This window comes from Drosophila willistoni, chromosome 3R, assembly GCF_018902025.1.
Source record: "Drosophila willistoni isolate 14030-0811.24 chromosome 3R, UCI_dwil_1.1, whole genome shotgun sequence".
NCBI classification, from domain to species: domain Eukaryota; kingdom Metazoa; phylum Arthropoda; class Insecta; order Diptera; family Drosophilidae; genus Drosophila; species Drosophila willistoni.
The window spans coordinates 1,764,530-1,787,181 of NC_061086.1; the positions used below are offsets into that span (position 1 = coordinate 1,764,530).

Consider the following 22,652-nt stretch of genomic DNA (forward strand, 5'->3'; position numbering starts at 1 on the left):
TGTTAACCCCCATATTCTAACAATATTAATTTCATTAGCTGAACCATCTAAGCCGGGAGCACCGGAACCAACAGATTGGTCTGCAAACAAGGTGGAACTTGCTTGGTCAGAGCCAGCAAGTGATGGCGGTTCGCCCATTACTGGCTATATCATTGAGGTAAAAGATAAGTACAGTCCACTGTGGGAGAAGGCCTTGGAAACTGATTCCCCGACTCCTGTGGCTACTGTTAATGGACTAATCGAAGGCAATGAGTATCAGTTCAGAGTAATTGCATTGAACAAAGGTGGCCAATCGGAACCCTCGGATGCCAGCAAGACGTTTACAGCAAAGCCACGTTACCTTGCTCCTAAGATAGACCGAAGAAATCTTCGCGATATTACCATATCTGCAGGAACTGCTCTTAAGTTAGATGCAAATATCACAGGTGAACCAGCACCCAAGGTGGAATGGAAGTTTTCAAATTACCCTCTGGTGACTGGCAAGAATGTTACCATCGAAACACCGGACTATTATACCAAATTGGTTATTCGTCCAACGGAACGTGGTGACTCAGGAGAATATTTGGTCACCGCCACCAACAGCTCCGGTAAAGATAGTGTACTAATAAATGTGGTTATTACGGACAAGCCCACTCCTCCGAACGGACCGCTTCAGATATCTGATGTGCATAAGGAGGGATGCCACCTCAAGTGGAAACGACCCAGCGATGATGGTGGCACTCCTATCGAATACTTCCAAATTGATAAGTTGGATCCCGAGACGGGCTGCTGGACTCCATGCGCCCGTTCTTCTGAACCTCAAGCAGATGTAACTGGACTCACCCCAGGCCACGAGTACAAATTCCGAGTGTCTGCCGTTAATGCAGAAGGTGAGTCCCAACCACTTGTTGGCGATGAAACAATCGTTGCCAAAAATCCATTCGACGAGCCCGGTAAACCAGAGAATCTTCGTGCAACTGATTGGGACAAAGATCACATTGACTTGGCCTGGACACCACCTCTTTCCGATGGTGGATCTCCGATTACTGGATATTTGATCGAAAAGAAAGACAAATACGGCCAATGGGAAAAAACTCTTGAAGTGCCAGCTGATCAGTGCAAAGCCACTGTGCCTGATTTAATTGAAGGTCAGGCTTACGAGTTCCGAGTCAGCGCTGTTAATGCTGCTGGGCCGGGTGAGCCATCGGACGCCACAGCGCCAATTGTGGCCAAGTCGCGAAACAAGCCCCCACTAATTGATCGATCCAACCTAATAGAAGTTCGTATTAAGGCTGGCCAAGCGTTTACATTTGATTGTAAGGTGTCTGGTGAGCCAGCACCGAAGACGAAATGGATGCTCAAGAAAAAAGAAGTATACACAAAGGACAATGTTAAGGTCACTCATGTGGATTACAACACCAAGATAAAGGTCTCAAATGCCACACGTGCTGACTCTGGCCTCTACACCGTTCACGCCGAAAACGCCAATGGTGAGGACAGTGCAGACGTTAAGGTGACCGTTATTGATAAACCATCACCGCCCAACGGACCATTAAAGGTTGATGATGTTCACGCTGAGGGCTGCACCCTTCACTGGAATCCTCCAGATGATGATGGAGGCCAACCAGTTGACAGCTATGTTGTTGAGAAACTTGATGAAATATCTGGCCGGTGGGTACCAGCAGGTGAGACTGATGGACCAACAACAAACCTTAAGATCAAGGGTTTGACTCCGGGACACAAGTATAAATTCAGAGTGCGTGCCAAGAATCGACAGGGACTCTCAGATCCCCTTACCACACCACATTCAATTGAAGCTAAAAATCCGTACGACGAGCCCACCAAGCCCGGAACTCCAGCTATCAAGGACTTTGACAAGGACTTTGTTGACTTGGAATGGACTAGGCCAGAAAGTGACGGTGGCTCACCTATCAGTGGTTACATTATTGAGAAGCGTGACAAATATGCACCAGACTGGGAAAAATGCGCTGAAGTTGAAGGTGACATTACTACCGGTCATGTGCCTGACTTGATTGAAGGCGTTAAATATGAATTCCGCGTTAGGGCTGTAAACAAGGCCGGCCCAGGAGTTCCTAGCGATGCCACTGAACCTCACGTGGCCAGAGCCAAAAACCTAGCTCCGAAGATTGACCGCAACTTTATGCTTGATATCAAGATTAAGGCAGGTAACGTTTTTGAATTCGACGTGCCAGTAACTGGGGAGCCAATTCCCAGCAAAGAATGGTCCCACGAAGACAACATGGTTATCAACACGGATCGCGTCAAAATATCCATTTTCGACGACCGGACAAAGTTGCGTATCCTTGATGCCAAACGAGCTGATACCGGAGCTTACACCTTGGTTGCCCGCAACATTAATGGTGTCGACAAACACACCGTTAAAGTAACAGTCCTAGACGTTCCGACAGTACCAGAAGGTCCGATTCGTCACAATGATGTCACCAAAAACTCGGTTCAACTCAGTTGGAGACCTCCCAGGGATGATGGTGGCTCTGAAATTACTCATTACATTGTCGAGAAGATGGACAATGAGGCGATGCGCTGGGTGCCAGTTGGAGAGTGTGCTGGTACCGAAATCCGTGCTGACAATCTCATTGAAAATCACGATTATAACTTTAGAGTAAGAGCTGTAAATAAGCAAGGTCAGTCGCAACCATTGACTACGACCCAAGCGATTACAGCAAAGGATCCGTACTCGCATCCTGACAAACCAGGTCAGCCACAAGCCGTTGATTGGGGTAAAGATTTTGTCGACTTGGAATGGGCAGCACCCAAGCGTGATGGTGGTGCACCTATTACATCATATATCGTCGAAAAGAGGCCGAAGTTCGGTCAGTGGGAGCGTGCTGCAGTCATCCCTGGAGATGAACGAAAGGCCCACATACCTGATTTGACTGATGGCGGAGAATATGAGTTCCGCGTCATTGCCGTGAACCGTGGCGGACCAAGTGATCCATCGGATCCTTCGGGCACAATTGTTTGCAAGCCTCGCTTCTTGGCGCCATTCTTTGACAAATCACTTCTCAATGATATCACCGTGCATGCCGGCAAGCGTTTAGGCTGGACGTTACCAATCGAAGCCTCACCTAGACCCTCTATTAAATGGCTTTACAATGGCAAAGAAATTGAACAGAATGCACGTGCCGAGTGGAATCTATTCCAAAACGAACTTACCTTTGAAATACCATCGGCGCTGAGAAGCGACGAAGGCCGCTACACCTTGATATTGAAAAACGAGCATGGTTCATTTGATGCATCCGCACATGCAACTGTTCTGGACCGTCCATCAGCTCCAAAGGGCCCGCTAGATATTTCGAAGATCACAAGGGATGGCTGCCATTTGGCCTGGCATATTCCCGATGATGATGGTGGTTCACCCATATTGCACTATATTATCGAAAAAATGGACTTATCGAGAGGTACGTGGTCTGATGCTGGAATGAGCACACATCCAATCCATGACGTAACACGACTTGTCCACCGTAAGGAGTACCTGTTCCGTGTGAAAGCTGTGAACGCAATTGGCGAATCAGAACCACTGGAGGCATCAAAGAGCATAATTGCCAAGAATGAGTTTGATGAGCCCGATGCACCAGGCAAACCAAATGTCACTGACTGGGACCGCGATCATGTTGACCTGCAATGGGCAGCGCCTAAATCTGATGGCGGTGCTCCGATCAATGAATACATTATCCAAAAGAAGGAAAAGGGCAGTCCCTATTGGACAAATGTTTTGCATGTGCCGCCTAACAAAACTGCAGCTACAGTGCCAGAACTTGTCGAGGGACAAGAGTATGAGTTCAGGGTGATTGCTGTTAATCAAGCCGGCCAATCTGAGCCATCTGAACCATCCGACATGATTATGGCTAAGCCTCGTTATCTTGGACCAAAGATAATAACTCCACTCAAGGAGGTTCGCATCAAAGCTGGACTTATATTCCATGTCGATATCGATTTTATTGGAGAACCGGCGCCAGAAGCGATCTGGACCCACAAGAACAATACATTGAAATCCAACGATAGGTCAACCATTACTTCAATTGGGCATCACACGGTTGTTCACACCGTTAACTGCCAACGCTCCGACTCGGGCATCTACCACCTGTTGGTACGTAACGATTCTGGCATCGATGAAGGAAGCTTTGAACTCATCGTACTCGATCGCCCCGGACCACCGGAGGGTCCACTGGAATATGAAGAAATTACAGCTAATTCCGTTACTGTATCATGGAAGCCGCCCAAGGATAATGGAGGTTCAGAAATATCTTCCTATGTTATTGAGAAACGCGACCTGACTCACGGTGGTGGTTGGGTTCCAGCCGTAAACTATGTCAATGCCAAATATAACCATGCTGTTGTACCGCGACTATTGGAAGGCACCAAATACGAGTTCAGAGTCATGGCAGAAAACCTTCAGGGACGTTCCGATCCTCTGACCTCAGACTCATCCGTTGTGGCCAAAAATCAGTACACCGTTCCTGGATCTCCTGGCAAGCCGGAGGTATCCGACAGCGACAAAGATCACATTACGTTCAAGTGGAAGCAACCTATTAGCAATGGAGGCTCCCCCATCTTGGGTTACGATATTGAGCGACGCGATGTCAACACTGGCCGCTGGATTAAAATCAATGGTGAACCTGTTCCAACCACGGAGTACAACGACGAGCGAGTATCTCCGAACCATCAGTATCAATATAGAGTATCGGCTGTCAATGCAGCCGGAAGCAGCAAGCCCTCGGAGCCCTCAGCCGTCTTCGACGCTCGCCCCTTGCGGGAGAAGCCGAGATTGCATCTTGATGGGTTGGTGGGTAGACGCGTCAAGGTTCGTGCTGGCGAACCAGTTAACGTTAATATTCCGATTTCTGGTGCACCAACTCCCACAATTGAGTGGAAGCGGGGTGACACGAAATTGTCGGAGAGCAAACGTGTTTCATACGATACGAACTCTGAACGTACCATTTTCCGCATTGACAATTCCAACAGGAAGGACGGTGGCAAGTACACAGTAACAGCCAACAATGAGTTCGGCAAGGATACAGCCGATATTGAAGTTATAGTTGTGGACAAACCATCCCCACCGGAGGGACCATTAACCTATACAGATACAGCACCCGACCACATTTCTTTGCAATGGAATCCACCTAAAGATGATGGTGGAAGTGAAATTAGCGGATATGTTATTGAATTCAGCGAGTTCGGAGTGGATGACTGGAAACCAGTGCCCGGCTATTGTCCGAAAACAAATTATACTGTCAAGGGACTTACTGAAGGAAAGAAATATGTATTCCGTGTTAGGGCTGAAAACATTTACGGTGTATCTGATGCTCTGGAAGGTAAGCCCGTGGTGGCCAAATCTCCATTTGATCCACCAGGAGAACCTTCTCAGCCACAAGTGGTCGCATATACGCCAAATTCAGCCAGCTTGGAATGGCACCCACCAGAGTATTGTGGTGGCAAGCCGATTTCCGGCTATATTGTTGAACGTCGTGAACGCGGAGGTGAATGGATAAAGTGCAACAACTATCCTACACCAAACACAAGCTATACAGTACCCGATCTGCGTGAGGGTGCCCGCTATGAATTCCGTGTAACTGCGGTTAATGAAGCCGGCCCTGGCAAACCATCGAAGCCATCGGAACCAATGACTGCCGAGCTACAACGCTATCGCCCGGATCCACCAGAACCACCAAAGCCCGATCGCATCACCAAGGACAGTGTCACTCTGTCTTGGCGGCCACCGCGTAATGATGGCAAGTCTAAAATTAAGGGCTACTACATTGAGGTCCGACCCAAAAACTCCAAGGATTGGACTCCAGTCAACGATCTACCGATTAATTCGACAGTATACACCGTGCCCAATCTCAAAGAAGGCGAAGAGTACTCGTTCCGTGTTATCGCAGAAAACGATGTTGGACGTTCAAATCCTTCAAAGCCATCGCAGCCCATTACAATCGAAGAACAGCCTAACAAACCGTGCATGGATTTGGGTGGAGTACGCGACATCATCTGCCGTGCTGGTGACGACTTCAGCATCCATGTACCATATGTGGCTTTCCCGAAGCCCACTGCTTTCTGGTACTCTAACGATACTGTGCTCGATGATGATAATCGTGTCCACCAGCATTTAACCGATGAAGCAGCATCGTTCGTGGTAAAGAACTCAAAGCGTTCTGACTCCGGCCAATATCGACTACAACTGAAGAATCCTCATGGTTTTGATACTGCCACTATTAACGTTAAAGTTTTGGATAGACCTAATCCACCTACCAATTTGCGTGCCGATGAGTTCGCTGGTGATTCACTCACCTTGTATTGGAATCCACCAAGAGACGATGGCGGCTCGCCAATTCAGAACTACATTGTCGAGAAAAAAGAAGCACGTTCTTCTACGTGGACTAAGGTCAGTAGTTTCTGCACTGTTCCATTTATACGTGTTCGCAACCTGACCATAAACAAAGAGTACGACTTCCGTGTAATTGCGGAGAATAAATACGGTCAGTCAGACCCAGCTAATACATCAGAGCCTATTCGTGCCAGACATCCATTTGATGTACCCAATGCTCCAGGCATACCCCGTGGCATTGATTCCACCGAAGATAGCATCACCATTGCTTGGTCTAAGCCCAAGCACGATGGTGGCTCTCCAATAACTGGATACGTTATCGAGAAACGTCTTTTGAGTGAGGATAAATGGACAAAGGCCACTCACGCCCTCTGCCCAGATTTGACCTGTAAGATACCAAACCTAATCGAAAATGCTGAGTATGAATTTAGAGTAGCTGCTGTTAATGCTGCTGGTCAATCGCCATTCAGTGCATCCAGTGACTTAATCTACTGCCGTCGTCCCCCGCATGCGCCCAAGATAACGTCTGACCTTTCTATACGCGATATGACAGTTATAGCTGGAGAAGAGTTCCACATTACGGTGCCTTATCACGCCAATCCTCGTCCAACTCCATCGTGGAATTTGAACGGCGTCGAAGTGGTTCCCGATGAACGTATTCGCTTCGATACCGATGACTACACTTCAGTGTTCTACAATAAGTCTGCGAAACGTTCAGAGACTGGTTCGTACACTATTACTCTTACAAACAACAAAGGTTCCGACACCGCATCGTGCCACGTCACAGTCGTGGATAGGCCAGGTCCACCACAAGGCCCGTTGAATGCCTACGACATTACACCAGATACATGTACGTTGGCATGGAAGACTCCTCTTGACGATGGAGGATCTCCAATCACCAATTATGTAGTTGAGAAACTCGACACGAGTGGAACATGGGTCAAGGTAAGCAGCTTTGTGCGTAACACTCATTACGATGTGATGGGACTGGAACCCAATCACAAATATCATTTCCGAGTACGTGCAGAGAACCAGTATGGTCTATCAGATCCTCTGGAGATGCCCGATCCTATTGTCGCCAAGCACCAGTTCACAGTACCTGATGAACCGGGACAACCTAAAGTTATCGACTGGGACTCTGGTAACGTTACCTTGATTTGGACACGCCCAGCTAGTGATGGTGGCTCGCGCATTCAAGGCTACCAGATCGAGTACCGTGACATTGTCAATGACTCTTCCTGGAACACATACGAATACTTAATTAAGGACACTAAATATCAACTGTACAACCTGACAAACGGAGCTGAATATGAATTCCGCATCAAGGCAAAGAATGCAGCTGGTTTCAGCAAGCCATCATTACCTTCCCTCAGATTCAAGTTGAAGGGCAAATTCAATGTGCCTTCCCCACCGGGAACACCTCAAGTGACCAAGGTTGGCAAAAACTACGTCGACCTGAAATGGGAGAAACCTTCGAGTGACGGTGGTTCCCGTATCACTGGTTATATCATTGAACGTAGAGACATAGGTGGTGCCGTGTGGGTTAAGTGCAACGACTACAATGTTATGGACACCGAATATACTGTGATTAACTTAATAGAAATGGGCGACTACGAATTCCGTGTGTTTGCGGTAAATGCTGCCGGACGCTCGGAGCCGAGCTTGTGCACCATGCCCATTAAAGTGTGTGAAGTGTTGGGCGGCGAGAAACCAGATTGGATTACCCGATTGCAAGACAGAGTCGCTCCATGCGGCAAAGATTTTACACTGCAGTGTGCTGCATCGGGCAAACCTGCCCCCACCGCTAGATGGTTGCGCAATGGAAAGGAAATCCAAATGGGAGGTGGTCGCATAACCTGTGATGCCAAGGATGGCGTCTTTAGGCTGCACATTTCCAATGTACAGGTTGGTGACGATGGCGACTACACGTGCGAGGCTATAAATTCGCTTGGATTCGTGCATACGTCGGGCTATCTAAAGATTGGTTCCCCACCGATCATCAACAAGTGCCCCAACGAGTTGTACTTACCGGAAGGCGATAACACAAAGATTAAGGTTTACTACTCTGGTGACCAACCACTGAATGTCAAAATAACAAAGAACAATGAAGTCATCTCGGATAACGCAGATGAATCCCATTTCAAATACACGGTCTTCGATGACTATGTGGCGATATTTATCCGTGACATTGTCAAGAGTGACGCCGGTCTGTACCAAATACAATTCACCAATGATTCAGGATCTGCCACAGGCCAGTTCGATGTCCGCATTACCGGCCTGCCCTCGGCTCCAGTTGGACCGATGGGCGTTTCCCATATCAATAAGCACTCATGCACTCTAGCATGGCGTCCACCTACCTACGATGGTGGCTTGAGGGTGACGCACTATGTGGTCGAGCGTAAGGATGTATCCTCACCTCACTGGATAACGGTATCAAGCACCTGCAAAGATACATCGTTCAATGTACAAGGACTTATCGAGAACCAGGAGTATATATTCCGCGTGATGGCTGTTAATGAGAACGGCATGGGTCCGCCACTTGAGGGATTGAATCCCATCCGCGCTAAGGCGCCGATAGATCCACCCTCACCCCCAGGCATTCCAGAAATTACTGAGATCGGCGGCGACTTTGTGCATTTGGAATGGAGCAAGCCGGAATCGGATGGCGGTGCTCACATTCAAGGCTACTGGATCGACAAACGAGAAGTTGGCAGCGAGACATGGCAGCGTGTCAACGCTATCATCTCCGCTGCTAATCAGATCAACTGCCCCAATCTGATCGAAGGCCGGCAATATGAGTTCCGGGTCTTTGCTCAGAATGTGGCAGGCCTATCTAAGGCATCGACCGCGTCCCAAGCAGTCAAGATCATAGATCCAAAGGCGGCAACGCCTCCTTTGATTGTGAAACCGCTACGCGATGCCAACTGCATTCAAAATCATAATGCCCAATTCACATGTACAATAACTGGGGTACCAAGGCCAACAATTACCTGGTATAAGGGAGCCCGCGAGATCTCCAACGGTGCCCGCTACCACATGTACTCGGAGGGTGACAATCACTTCCTTAACATTAATGACATATTTGGTGAGGATGCTGATGAATACGTCTGCCGTGCTGTCAACAAGGCCGGTGCGAAATCCACTCGAGCCGCTCTTGCCATTATGAGTAAGTTTATTCATTTTATTGATCATTTAACTTAATCTAATTTACTTTTCCCAACTTTTTACAGCTGCTCCGAAATTAAATGTTCCACCACGATTCAGGGACACTGCCTACTTCGATAAGGGCGAAAATGTTGTTATTAAAATTCCCTTCACAGGATTCCCCAAACCACGCATTCATTGGGTTCGCGAAGGCGAGAACATCGAGTCTGGTGGCCACTACAATGTGGATGTTAAGGAGCGTCACGCTGTCTTGACCATCAGAGATGGCTCGCGCTTGGATTCGGGACCATATAAGATTACGGCCGAGAACGAACTTGGCTCTGACACGGCAATCATCCATGTGCAAATCAGCGATCGCCCGGATCCGCCACGCTTCCCATTAGTAGAAAGCATTGGCACCGACTCACTTTCCTTAAGCTGGAAGGCTCCCGTTTGGGATGGTGGCAGTGACATTACCAACTACCTTGTCGAGCGCCGAGAGCATCCTCTCTCCTCTTGGATTCGTGTTGGCAATACTCGTTTCACTTCGATGGCCGTCTCCGGCCTGACGCCTGGAAAGGAGTATGACTTCCGAATCTTTGCCGACAATGTTTACGGTCGTTCTGACTCATCAGAAGTTAGCACATTAATTAAGACAAAGGAATCGATCAAAAAGAAGCCAGCCGAACGCAAATATGAAGTCGATGCGAATGGCAAGAAAATCCGTGGAAAGGCCGATGGGCCCATCAAGGATTACGATTCATATGTTTTCGATATCTATTCGAAATTCGTGCCTCAGCCAGTCGAAATTTCGCAACAAAGTGTTTATGACAGATATGACATTTTGGAGGAGATCGGAACAGGTGCTTTCGGTGTAGTCCACCGATGCCGCGAGCGCAGCACCGGTAACATTTTCGCCGCCAAGTTTATTCCCGTCTCGCATGCCGTTGAGAAAGATTTGATTCGTCGCGAGATCGATATCATGAATCAATTGCACCATCAGAAGCTAATCAATCTGCACGATGCATTTGAAGACGATGACGAAATGGTTCTTATTCTGGAATTGTAAGTAGACCGAAAAAACACCGAATGATGCAACCAACTGAATTTCCTTTTTTCTCTTTTTCCTCAGCCTGTCTGGCGGAGAGCTATTTGAGCGCATTACCGCCGAGAAATATGTGATGACCGAGGCAGAAGTCATCAACTACATGAGACAGATCTGCGAAGGCATCAGGCATATGCATGAGAAGAACATCATTCATCTGGATATCAAGCCAGAGAATATCATGTGCCAAACTCGCTCTAGCACGAGTGTGAAGCTAATTGACTTTGGCTTAGCCACTCGTTTGGATCCCAATGAAGTCGTAAAGATCACTACTGGTACTGCCGAGTTTGCGGCCCCCGAAATTGTCAATAGAGAACCAGTTGGTTTCTATACTGACATGTGGGCCACTGGCGTGCTGGCCTATGTTTTGTAAGTATAACCTACAGTTATTGGTGATCGGATGATAATAGTTTTTGTCGTGTTCACAGACTAAGCGGGCTATCGCCATTCGCCGGTGACAATGATGTACAGACTCTGAAGAATGTCAAGGCATGTGACTGGGACTTTGATTTGGAAGCATTCAGACACATATCGGAGGAGGGTAAGGACTTTATTCGCAAGCTTCTTTTGGCGAACAAGGAAAAGCGAATGACTGCACACGAGTGTCTGCTTCATCCCTGGTTAACTGGAGATCACAGCGGCCTGACCCAAAAGATTGCTCGTGATCGCTATCTTGCTTATCGTGACAAGCTTCGCAAGAAGTACGAGGACTTCGAGAAATATCTCCTTCCCATTGGTCGGTTGTCGGAGTATTCGTCGCTGCGTAAGCTACTGATGGAGAAATACAAAATCCACGACGCGGTCTTTGATCGTCGCCAAGCAGCACCCCGCTTCGTCATCCGGCCATCATCGCAGTTCTGCTATGAGGGCCAGAGCGTGAAATTCTACTGCAGGTGCATAGCAATTGCCACGCCCACACTCACTTGGTCACACAACAATATAGAGTTGCGACAAAGTGTCAAGTTCATGAAACGCTACACCGGCGACGACTACTACTTTATCATTAATCGAGTGAAGCTAGATGACCGTGGCGAGTACATAATTCGTGCTGAGAACCACTATGGATCTAGAGAGGAGGTCGTGTTTCTCAATGTCCATCCGTTGCCCAAGGAGCAGCCCAGATACCGCACCGAGTCGACGCCAGTGCGCAGGCGCGAGCCTCTACCCTACACCTTCTGGCAGGAAGAGTCCGAGTCGGCACCTAGTTTTACATTCCTTTTGCGTCCACGTGTGATGCAGGCTCGCGACACATGCAAACTTCTGTGTTGCCTCAGTGGCAAGCCTGTGCCCACTGTCAAGTGGTACAAGGACGGACGCGAGCTTAGCAAGTACGAGTATGCCATGACCCACTCAGATGGTGTTGTGACAATGGAAATTATTGACTGCAAACCATCGGACTCTGGCAAGTACACTTGCAAGGCAACCAATTGCCATGGAACAGATGAAACCGAGTGTGTCGTCATTGTTGAAGGTAAGTAATTGCTCCCCGTCTCGTACCTATGGACAGGCGTTTGATTTCTGATTGCGATATTAGAAACAGTAATAGAAGTCTGTGAATATAGTAAATACATCGATTAACTATAGGGATACATTAAAAATTGATAGGGCAAATTAAAAAATCCTAATTAATAGGTATATTACATATAAAACATATAAAAGTTCAAAACACGATTTTTGTTTTGTTGCTGATCAGTATTTGGAATTTTTACCAGATTTTATATGATTTTTAAAATGATTTCTGCAGAGAAGTTACATTTAGAGTTAAATAGAGATTAACTAGCTAAATTTAATTTCAATATAAAACTAAGCTCGCATCTATAAGATCCGGCACATTACATTTAAATACATCCATCATCTGCTTTTTACTGTAATAAAAATTAAACATTTCCCTTAGGAGAATGGGTTACGCCTGAACAGGCAGAACTTGCGCACAACTTCCTTTACTCAGGAGGTAATTGACTATAATAAAATGAAACAAATTTAATTCCAATTATTTTATGTACCTACCCAAACCCATCGCATGCCTTTAATAAACGAATTCCCAAATGTACAATCGAGTATACCGTATTTGATTAAATCTATTTAAGTGCTTGCTTGAAGTAGACTTAGTGACGTTTCCTAATACACCCATAGTTGAGTCCAATTCCACTTTAATTAACATGATCCCCCATTTTGTATCCAACTGACTTCTATCCCTATCCACCCTACGAGTTCAGTGTTTGATTCTAAAAAAAGATTAACTTGCCCTGCTGTCTATGAGGAAAAGCCATTTAAATTATGTTTTCACTTTGTATCCACCTCTAGATCGGAAATATATTGAGCAACCCATAAAACCAGCTCCACCGCCGGTTATAACAACCCGCCAGTTCACATCATCTTCAACCAACAAATCCGAAACAAAGGCAAGTGATTTATTGAATTGTTCAGATCCTCTGAATTAGATAATTTTGACATCGGAATATATTTTTAGGATGGCAATACCATAATCACATCAAGCTCAAGTTCCTCAACTACACAGAATAGCATTTCAGGCAAGAAGAAATATGCGGCCAATAGCTTACAGACACCTGGAAGCCCATCAAGATCTCGTAGTGCCACAAAAGAGCTAATCCGTACGTATTCGGTTTTGCTGCATCCAATTGATATATAATTGACGCTGTCCCATTTGGTCTATTGCAGTTCCCCCAGATGATTCCTTAATGTGCAAGCCGGAATTCACGAAGCCGCTTCACGATCAGAGCATTCGGGACGGTGAGCAGCTAGTCTTAAGCTGCCACGTTAAGGGCGATCCAGAGCCACAAATTACTTGGTCGAAGAATGGAAAGTCCATTGCCTCCTCTGATATCATGGACCTTAAATACAAGAATGGCGTTGCCACTCTCACCATCAATGAGGTGTTCCCTGAAGACGAGGGCGTCTTCACATGCACGGCAACGAACTCTATTAGCGCGGTCGAGACCAAGTGCAAATTAACTGTGAAACGTATGTAGCCACCGTGTAGCCGTTTAAAGATTTAGCAGACTATATACTAAAGTCATTATTCTAATACCATTACAGCCTTAGATAAGAATGCCAGCAAGCGTCATGTTGTTGCCAGCGACAAGCCCCCGAAAATAGTCAGCCATCTGGAGTCGCGCTTCGTAAAAGATGGAGATGCGGTTACTTTGGCTTGCCGTATCATTGGCCCAGAACATTTTGATGTGGTCTGGCTGCATAACAACAAAGAAATCAAACCCAGCAAGGACTTCCAATACACAAACGAGGCAAACATTTACCGCCTGCAAATAGCCGAGATCTTCCCTGAAGACGGCGGTACCTATACCTGTGAGGCCTTCAACGATGCCGGTGAATCCTTCAGTAGCTGCACAATTAATGTCACCGTTCCTGGAGATGAGCCCAAGCAACCGGCATTTACACAGTTCCCCATTTCCGTTTCGGTTGTCGAGGGCGAGAGCGCCACATTCGAGTGCGCCTTGGATGCGGAACTCTTGAACCTTGCATGGCTGAAGGATGGCAAGCCCATTGACGAGACGCGCGCTCGCTACTCATTCACCAAGGACGGCAATCACTATACTTTCAACATGGCCAAGTGTAACATGGACGACGTTGGACAGTATCAGGCCAAGGCTGTGGCCAAGAAGGGCGAAAGCTTGTGTGCGTTCTCCGTGAATGTGCACACTGCTGATGCTTAATCTATCAACGACTGTATGAAACTTACCTACTAGATAATTAACGAACTAACTAGACTGCTCATAGCCCATTCGCATACCTGCCCGAGTTGCATACTCATTCATAGTTTTGATATTTTTACGTTTTTATTATGTATAAACTCACTTACAAAACATTGACAACAAGAGAAGAGCAATCCAAATTCAGGTGTGCCGCTTATGTGACTACTGCTAGCATCCTCAACCAACACCAACAACAAATACGATAATCACATAAGCAGTTTCACCTGGTTTGCATGTTGCCGTAAACGAAAAGAAAACGTGTGCCCGGCGATTGACAAAACAAAAAATAATAGTTAAAAATAAAAACATACAAATATAATATGCATAAACAGGAAAAAATATAATTATGAAATTGGAAAATAAAAAATGAAATAATATGCAATAACAAATTCTTTGATTGATTTGGGAGAAGTCTCAGTTTATGGGTTTATGTACGTGTTGGCTGGTCGATTAAAAATGCAGTTCGAAATAGTGTATAACTAATTTATTTACAGTTCATATACAACTCACTTACTATTCATTCCAACTTATAAATGTGTATTGAATTATTCAAAAATATATAGTATTAAATTGCCCCAATCTTATTCCATCCAACAGGTTTATGTATTAGGCCATGCTATATCACGTGCACACAGAATTCATTCAAGCACAACATAGGGCAGAACTATCAATGGTTCGTCATTGTACGACGGCAGCTGTAGAACTTGGTGCCACTCCTTAAACTGGTGAACTTGAGAACTTCTTGAATCCTCCTTCGCGGACGTCAGTTTGTCCGAAGCGGCAACTGCTCGAATACCAGTTTGGCAGTCAGGCCGTATTAATTCCGTGATACCGGGCGAATTGGTTTGGATACTGCTTTTGTTGTCGCTGGCCAAGATTATGGATGATATATTACTAGTGACGCTCTCACGAATGCTATCATTAAGGATGGGGCTAGGTACTAGGCTATTTTTAATTACGTCTAAATTATTATTGTTATAATATAGGTTATTAACATCATCACAATTCTCATTTTGTAGGGATTTCAGCGATGCGATTTGGGGTTTGGGATTCGTTTCCGGTTCATCAGTTAGAGCAGCTGAAGGTAGCATTGACCGCGGGGGATTCTCAGCACAAATCGAATTGAAAGATGGCAACAAGCCATTATTGTGCAATGGCAAATTATTGACTGTATCGATCTCGATATTAGTGTCCAAATTAGCAAAATCTTCCTTGACAAAATCATCATCATCACCGTTGTCATTATCGCTTGACGATTCGCAAGGTTCTTCATCTTCTTGTTTAGCTGCATCTTTGGATGCCGAGGCTTTTATATCAGTCTCAATATTAATTATATTTGTTTTATGCTTAGCAACTTGAATATTATCTGCTTCGTTGGTTGAACTACTATTGTCCTCCTCGTCACTGTCGCTCGGGATATCGCTATTATCACTCGAACTACTACTACTACTGTAATCTAAAATTCGCTCCTTTTCACCTAGATTGTTTTGTCTGCATAATTCATCATTGTAAAATAGTTTTCGATGCAGCCTTGTCTCTGACAATGGGGCGCTTCTTTCGGCATTGGAAATGAACAAATGATTGAGCTCTATATCTATTGTATTCCGAAGTTTAGCGGATTTCTCAATACGTAAGCGACGTCGACGAAGACGATGCAATCGCCTGCGATAACTACCAATACAATAAGTCTGTGAAGATAACAATGATCGGTTATCAATGATGTTCTCGGGTTTTGCATTTTCTAAAGATAGCTGAGGTTCAGCTTCTACAATTGCTTCGTTCTCCTTTGAGCTCGATTGCACAGCGGGCTTTGTATTTGGGTCTATCATATTGATAAAGTAGGACTTCTTTGCAGATCCTGGAACAATCTCCGATCCGGTTATTGGAGAGACTGCGGATATTGAGTTTGGAGAGTTTATTTTACTTGGTGTCTTTTTAATGGTCAGTACGATGTGATTGCTACTGGTTCCACAAGCTACAGGTCTTTGTACGATGGCATATTCTTCATCATCACTATTCTCATAATCGTTTTCCAAAACACCATCACCATCACCATCTGCGTCCCCGTCACCGTCAACATCTTCGTCCGCGACAATGCTATCGAAAGTTGTGGTCCCGCTTTGAAAAGAGTCATCATGTTCATCTTCGTTAGAGGCCGGGCTATGTGTTTGGCTGGCATTGATATCGTCGCTTAAGCTGAGAGTATCGCTGCCCCTCTCTTTGTCCTCGTTGTCGCTGCTGTTGTTACTACTACTAATGTTGGAGATTTGCCTTTGACTGGTCACTTTTCCATTAATGGCGATCTTTATCCTCTTGATGCGCGGCTTTTGCTCTTTCTCCCTAGTTTTTCTGCGCTTTTTTCGATTTCGTTCTATCACATATTGGTCAGTTATCTGCTGGCTCCTTAATTTCGCATTGATTGTTTGCTGAGTTTTGATCAAACTGGAATTACTGCAGCTACTGCTACAGCGACTATTCTCGCGAAACTCCATTTCGCCATTAGCTCCCACTTCCAAAGGCAAGTCGTCGTCATTAGCCAATTTCAACAGGTTGTAGCTATTTTCGTTTTCCGAGGGACCTCGAAACGATGAATTGTTATGGATTTCATCATCAATAGAGCCTTCATCAAAATTAGTAACGACTTCAATATTATCACCGACATTCACATCAACTTGTAGGGGGCTTGGGCTACTCTTACTTATTATCGAAACATTTTCGTTTTTCAATTGTAGAAAAGGCAATTCCGATTCGGATTCCTCCAGTTTGCATGAGATCTCAGGGGACTTTGGCTGCATCTTTGATTCCTTGAAACGTCGTCGCTGACGGTTAGCCCTTCGACACGTTGGTAAGCACTTGGCCACACCCAGAAAAGGAGGTAAATAGGATTTAAAAGTTTTTATCCTACTAATGCTTCGTGCGAACTTCAGGCCACTGAGGTCTTTTGGAATTCGCTCACAAGTCAGTGAACCATATTTCGGGACAACATCAGCGCCATCGGTTACCGCATACAGTTCCAGACTGCTTATGGATTCCGATGCCGTTTCAACACCATCCCAATTGCCGTTGATGTTTGGAACGCAATAATTGTGCAAAGCGTTTATATGAAAATTGGTGACTTTGTTGGTCTGGACAAGGAATCGCTCTTTTGCCATACAATCGGGGTCCTCATGAACGGTGAAGATAGGCAGAGGTACAAGTGTCGCTTCAGCGGCGTCTTGATCTAAATCCATTCCGTCTGTGTGGACAGGAGCCCCATCAGTGATGCCACTGGTTGCTGTGATTACATTTGCCGATGTTGTCATCATAGACTTAACATCTCCATTAGCTGCTTCCAAGTCGACAGTAGGAGGTCGAAGATCCCTTATTATAGATTGTAGGGGATCGTCATCTTCATCAAAATCCAAGTCGAAAATAGACTTTATCGGTTTCTGTGGAGCAGGTAAAACCGTCTTATCGTCGGCAACATTTCGCTCCAGTTTCTGTATGGAATCCCCTTGCGCTTCGTCATCTCGTGGCAATACATTGCTGTCCGGCCCCGTTGGAGTGACCTTTTCGCTATCCAATCGGTCAGCAGATATTGTTTGCTCTGCAGAGGGGTCCACCTCTTCTTCCACTACGATGCAGGTGCATGGCACTATCTGGCTCTGATACATTTTCTCAGTATCCCCAACGCTTGGCGGACTGCCTAAACTGTGAACCACATGCATCAATTGTGTGGTCACGTCATTATGAGTTTGGTTGGGAAACCCAGTTGTAGCTGAAGGGGTTTGAAGGGAGTTACTATTGCTCTCCAACGACGATGTTGCTTTGTTTCCCCGTGATTTTTGGCTATCGCGAGATGGCTCCGATGTAATTGTATCGCTATCAGTATTTCCGATATCTGAAAATAAATTGTTAATTGATCAGTTAGAATTATATAGGTTGGCTAGCTTTACTAAATTACAATTATTTAAAATGGTAACTTGGTTGAACCTCTCTGCATTATAGTATTTATCGAGCAGCTGTGATTAATATAAAACCTAAAAGCTATCAAAACAGCTTTCAAATATAGTTATTCGATTTTGATAAGCATTTCCGGATCCAAAGATTATTGTATGCGTAAGTGAATTACCTAGTTTGGTGATAATCACATTAGAGGGGGAAAAAATTGTTTGGCTGCCATTATTTTTCCATCGATCTTTATAGAAAAGATCTGTATAATGTAGTCCGCCCTATACAGTTTTTGAGACAGTCGTTAAACTGACAAATATTAATTTTTCTGACAATAATTTAGAAAACAACTTATTGAGAAATAACTTTGAAGGTACAGTTCGTCACTGCCGGATCTATGGCAGCCATTTGATATAGTAATCTGATCGGACTGAATACAAAATTTACGGACTGAATTTAAAATTTAAATTTTAAATTTAAACATTTAAGTAGAATATCGCTATGAGTCAGATAAACGGACAGACAAAGCCAAATAAACTCGTCTTGTCGTGCTAATCAATCATACACATCTATATAATTTAATCGGAGATGCTTCCTTCTATGCGTTGCACACTTCTGTCCAATTCTAATATATATTTTTCCCAACGGTATAAAAGCAGAGCCAGGTTGATAGCGGAATTTCTGCCAAAAGACGGTTGGAATAATAGAACCCTAAACCAGTAGCGGTTCTGAGCAAACCGAGGTTTTACATATAAAACTTGTCAAGCTCGATATCCAACAAGGATTGTCCCTCCAAAATGCCCGAAATCCCTTCCTAAATTCCTTTCCTTCCTTTCCACACCACCACCATTCGATGTTCATTAAATTGGTTAAAATTTTTGCTAATTATCCATAAAAAAAAAACAGATCGTTCCTATGCTGTTCCTAGTGGTCCTCTCGAGTGAAGCTTACATACAAATTTAGGCTGTAAATTTTGGCTGTAAAATTGTTTTAGTCAAATCAATCGATCTAAAAAGTAGTGAAAAATATAGTTTTGTTCGAGTTGGTGAATTAATTTAAAACTTGACTGAGCTTATATTAGGCTTAACAGACAAACAGAAGGACGGATTTTCAACAAAATACGAAAATTGTTTAAAGGAGAGATAATTATTTGGAAAATAATTTAAAATTACTTCGCAAAATGGCAGTACTAACAAATATTTTTGATTACAAAATAAATAAATAATAAGCAAATAGTACGAGTGATATGATTTTAAAAAACGAATTAATCAATTCTAATCAGTTGATCTCTTTTTTATCGGCATCTGATAAAATTCCCAAGAAATGAGAAACATTTCCCACTAAAATCGTAGTTGCTAGGACTACTTTGCAAGACTTGTTTTTTCTTTTGTATGTACATCTTTTCGCAACGACGTCGTTGAATAACAGTACTTACCTTCGTTTTGATTTGAAAACTTATCCGCATCCATTAAGGTGATGTTAGAGGAGTAAGTATCTAAAATTTGAGGCGAGTGCATGGACGCTTCTATAAAAATCGGCCAAATAAAAGTATATTAAGTCATGGATAATCATGGATAGCTTAAGAAACGCACCTGAGCAGGAGGATGTTGGTCTTGGTTGTAGAGAGCGCGATGATAATGCTTCCTCTCGATCTCTATCAGAGGAAGCATTGGACAGATTATTTACTGACTGAACGACATTGCTAAGTTTTCTGCTCTGTAGCTCGTTGAAAAGTTCCTTTGTAGTTTTAACTTTTTTGACGCCAGAACCAAAAAATATTTGTTGCGATAGGCTTGACGATTCCTTCGCTATTAGCGAATCCACGCCCTTTGAACCCTTTTTCCGCCCACGCTTCTTTGGAATTTGAGGCAGAATGCCCCTGCTGGCGGCTCCTCCCTCAATAAAATCGTTGCTTCTGTTGCTCTGTTCGTTCCCTAATGACGACGTAGTTGTTGAGGGAGGTACTAGAACAGAAATTTCAATCTGTTGCTTCCCAGCTTCCTCAAGTGCCTTTCGTCGTTCCTCAAAGGGAAATAGAGATGGCGTTGGCGTTGGGGAGAGTCGACTGAAGGAAATGTTGGAGTCATTAGTAATAGAATCGTCAAATGTTATCGGCGCCAGATGCTCCGTTCCTCGAAACTGGTGTCCATTCAGTACTGCGCTCTCCGGTTGACTGACAGACTTAAACCGGCCAGCAAATGTTAGCTCTGAAGTGTTGTTGGGTCGCGGGGGCATGCTTTTACTATGAGAATTTCCCACAGTAACATCTCCAGATAAAATAGAGCTCATCGAACTATTCGACAGCGATAATATTTCTGCTGAAAGAAGACAATTAAACACAGTTTATGGAATATTTAACCAACACTAATTTTGATCATATTTAATTAATACATTATGATTTTAATACGATTCGCCTTCGTTTACCTATATGCAATAACTGTTTCCTACAATTCCATTCTAACACTAAACATATAATTAAATAGTTTTCACTTAGTTCATTTATATGGCAAAAAAATAATACAAATTGGGTTCAAGAGCAACGTAAACTAAATTCTTTATCATAGACTAATCGATTAATTGATTTCAGTTTAGTCACGTTCCCTCCATCTACAAGTTTTCAATTTTCTTCAAACAAAATGTGAATTCCGAATGTTTAAGAAATTAACCAAATGGAACAGAGAACAAGTAAAAGTTAGGAAATACTTACCAGCATCTGTCGGAATCACCGCCTGAGCTTTGCCATCTTTGTAGGGGGCGCAGTTGATTTTGGTTGCATATCTAGATTGCTGTCCCATCACCTCATTACGATTTAGCAAAGTCGCCTTTGGCCTCTGACTCTCCCGCTCTCGGCGTCTCTTATCCTTTTTGAGTTTTTTATTTCGCGCCGGAACATTGGCAGGCACCGATAGGCCACCTCCGACGACGCCATCATTGTCATTGGAGTCAGACACAATGTCAATAACTATAGCGGCATCTGTGAATCTATCAGCAGCAGTTGAGTTTGAAACAGAATTCGAAGAATGATCGATAATGGGACCGCTCTCCCTTTGAAACTTAAATGGTTTGCTTTCGTCGCTTTTGCTGGCTATATTATTAATCAGGTTGGAAAAGTTGGTGTGGTGTGATGAAGGGACAGTTACAGTTGGGAGAGCTAGCGGTTGCTGCTGTTCCAAGGAGACGTCGACAAAATTTTTCTGCAAGTTAATGGGCAGCTGAGGTGGCGCCAACGGTGATGACGACTGCTGCGAAGGCACGACAACAACAGCGGATTCGCCAGCAGTCAACGGCTGAGATGGAGCAGGCTGGGAATCTGTTGCAGTTTGCTGGATTCCCACCATCTCACGCCATCGCTTGAGAAGAGATTTCGCGCGGCGTGCAAGCTGTTCGTTCTTCGTTCTACGGCGCAAGTGATTTATATACTTTGCTAATCTGGTGGCCTCCAACTGCTCCTTGGTGATTGTAGTGCCCTCAAGTGCACAAATGACAGAGAGCACTGCCTCCAAATTGACAACCTGTGAATTAATATCCAAAATAGAGTTGCCTGATTTGAGAGACGTTAGCTCTCGATATCGATTTTAATTTAACTTACATCGTAATTCTGATCAAGTGCCTGCGATAGGTGGGAGGTCAATTGTTGGATTTGGTTTTGGTTCATTTATGCCAGCCACACAGGAGGATAAAATAAACCAAGCCTGATCCTGATACCGACCCCGATTTGGCACAGAACTATTCCAAATTCGATGGCTCTGTCTCCTTCTCCGTCTCTACTTGCCCACAAACTAGCATGGGAGCTGTTAATAGAAATTGGATATGGAAGCGATATAGTTTATATACGCACACACACACACACACACTCTTATATATGTATATAGTATATACTATACATGTGCATATGCACATATCCAATGTATGCATGTATGGTCGTATGTGCTACTACTACGTGGTGAGGCCAAAAACGTAGTGGCATGGAAGGCCTCTATCCGTCCTAGAAGCCTTTCATATCCAATTTATGAAATACTAATATTTAGCAACATATAGCATCACATATACAAAACTACATATATCTGTATGTACTTGAAAATCTTTAAAATACACGCACACTGACAAGTCACAGGATGATGAACGAAGAGGGGGAGGGCAGGGGCATACACGCACACGCATGCAAACACAAGCGTCTTGCCTTACTCTGAATTTATTTGTTTGATTAAATCATCAATCTTGGCGACGTGCTGAGGCCCAGGCACACTTGTTGCGTACGGCAATTTGTTCCGAAATTAAAAATTAATTTTTTTAATAATTTTTCTTCACCAGCAGCAGCAGCAGGGATGCAGGAATATTTTATCGATACGCGCAGCATCGACAAGCATCGAAAGTAGAGCAAAGTTATCGACAAGCATCG

General features: G+C 44.5%; 2 protein-coding genes across 6 annotated transcripts in view; one reads left to right on the forward strand and one right to left on the reverse strand.

The window, feature by feature from the left end:
- Positions 1-14,705, forward strand: part of LOC6651497 (twitchin) — a 47,906-nt gene extending 33,201 nt beyond the window's left edge. For all 3 annotated transcript variants that reach the window (XM_023180089.1, XM_047013688.1, XM_023180091.1), the window contains 9 exons: positions 39-9,509; positions 9,574-10,552; positions 10,620-10,961; positions 11,021-12,063; positions 12,487-12,543; positions 12,897-12,994; positions 13,063-13,204; positions 13,272-13,574; positions 13,650-14,705. In XM_023180089.1, coding sequence (XP_023035857.1) covers positions 39-9,509; positions 9,574-10,552; positions 10,620-10,961; positions 11,021-12,063; positions 12,487-12,543; positions 12,897-12,994; positions 13,063-13,204; positions 13,272-13,574; positions 13,650-14,284 — 13,070 coding nt within the window. In that variant the 3' untranslated portion in view covers positions 14,285-14,705. The remainder of the gene's footprint in view (positions 1-38; positions 9,510-9,573; positions 10,553-10,619; positions 10,962-11,020; positions 12,064-12,486; positions 12,544-12,896; positions 12,995-13,062; positions 13,205-13,271; positions 13,575-13,649) is intronic.
- An 87-nt stretch (positions 14,706-14,792) lies between these two features.
- On the reverse strand, positions 14,793-22,567 carry LOC6651498 (mediator of RNA polymerase II transcription subunit 26). Of its 3 annotated transcripts, none has more exons than XM_023180825.2 (6): positions 22,439-22,567; positions 21,843-22,044; positions 20,961-21,765; positions 19,846-20,568; positions 19,689-19,778; positions 14,793-18,203 (listed from the first exon to the last, which is right to left on the reverse strand). In XM_023180825.2, the coding sequence occupies exons 2-6, from the start codon at positions 21,906-21,908 to the stop codon at positions 14,962-14,964; spliced, it is 4,926 nt and encodes a 1,641-aa protein (XP_023036593.1). In that variant the 5' UTR covers positions 21,909-22,044; positions 22,439-22,567; the 3' UTR covers positions 14,793-14,961. The 3 variants fall into 3 exon arrangements, with proteins under 3 accessions (XP_023036593.1, XP_002072626.2, XP_023036592.1); XM_002072590.4 differs by having other exon boundaries at positions 19,846-20,571; XM_023180824.2 differs by having other exon boundaries at positions 19,846-20,571; positions 22,353-22,567.
- Positions 22,568-22,652: the final 85 nt, after the last annotated feature.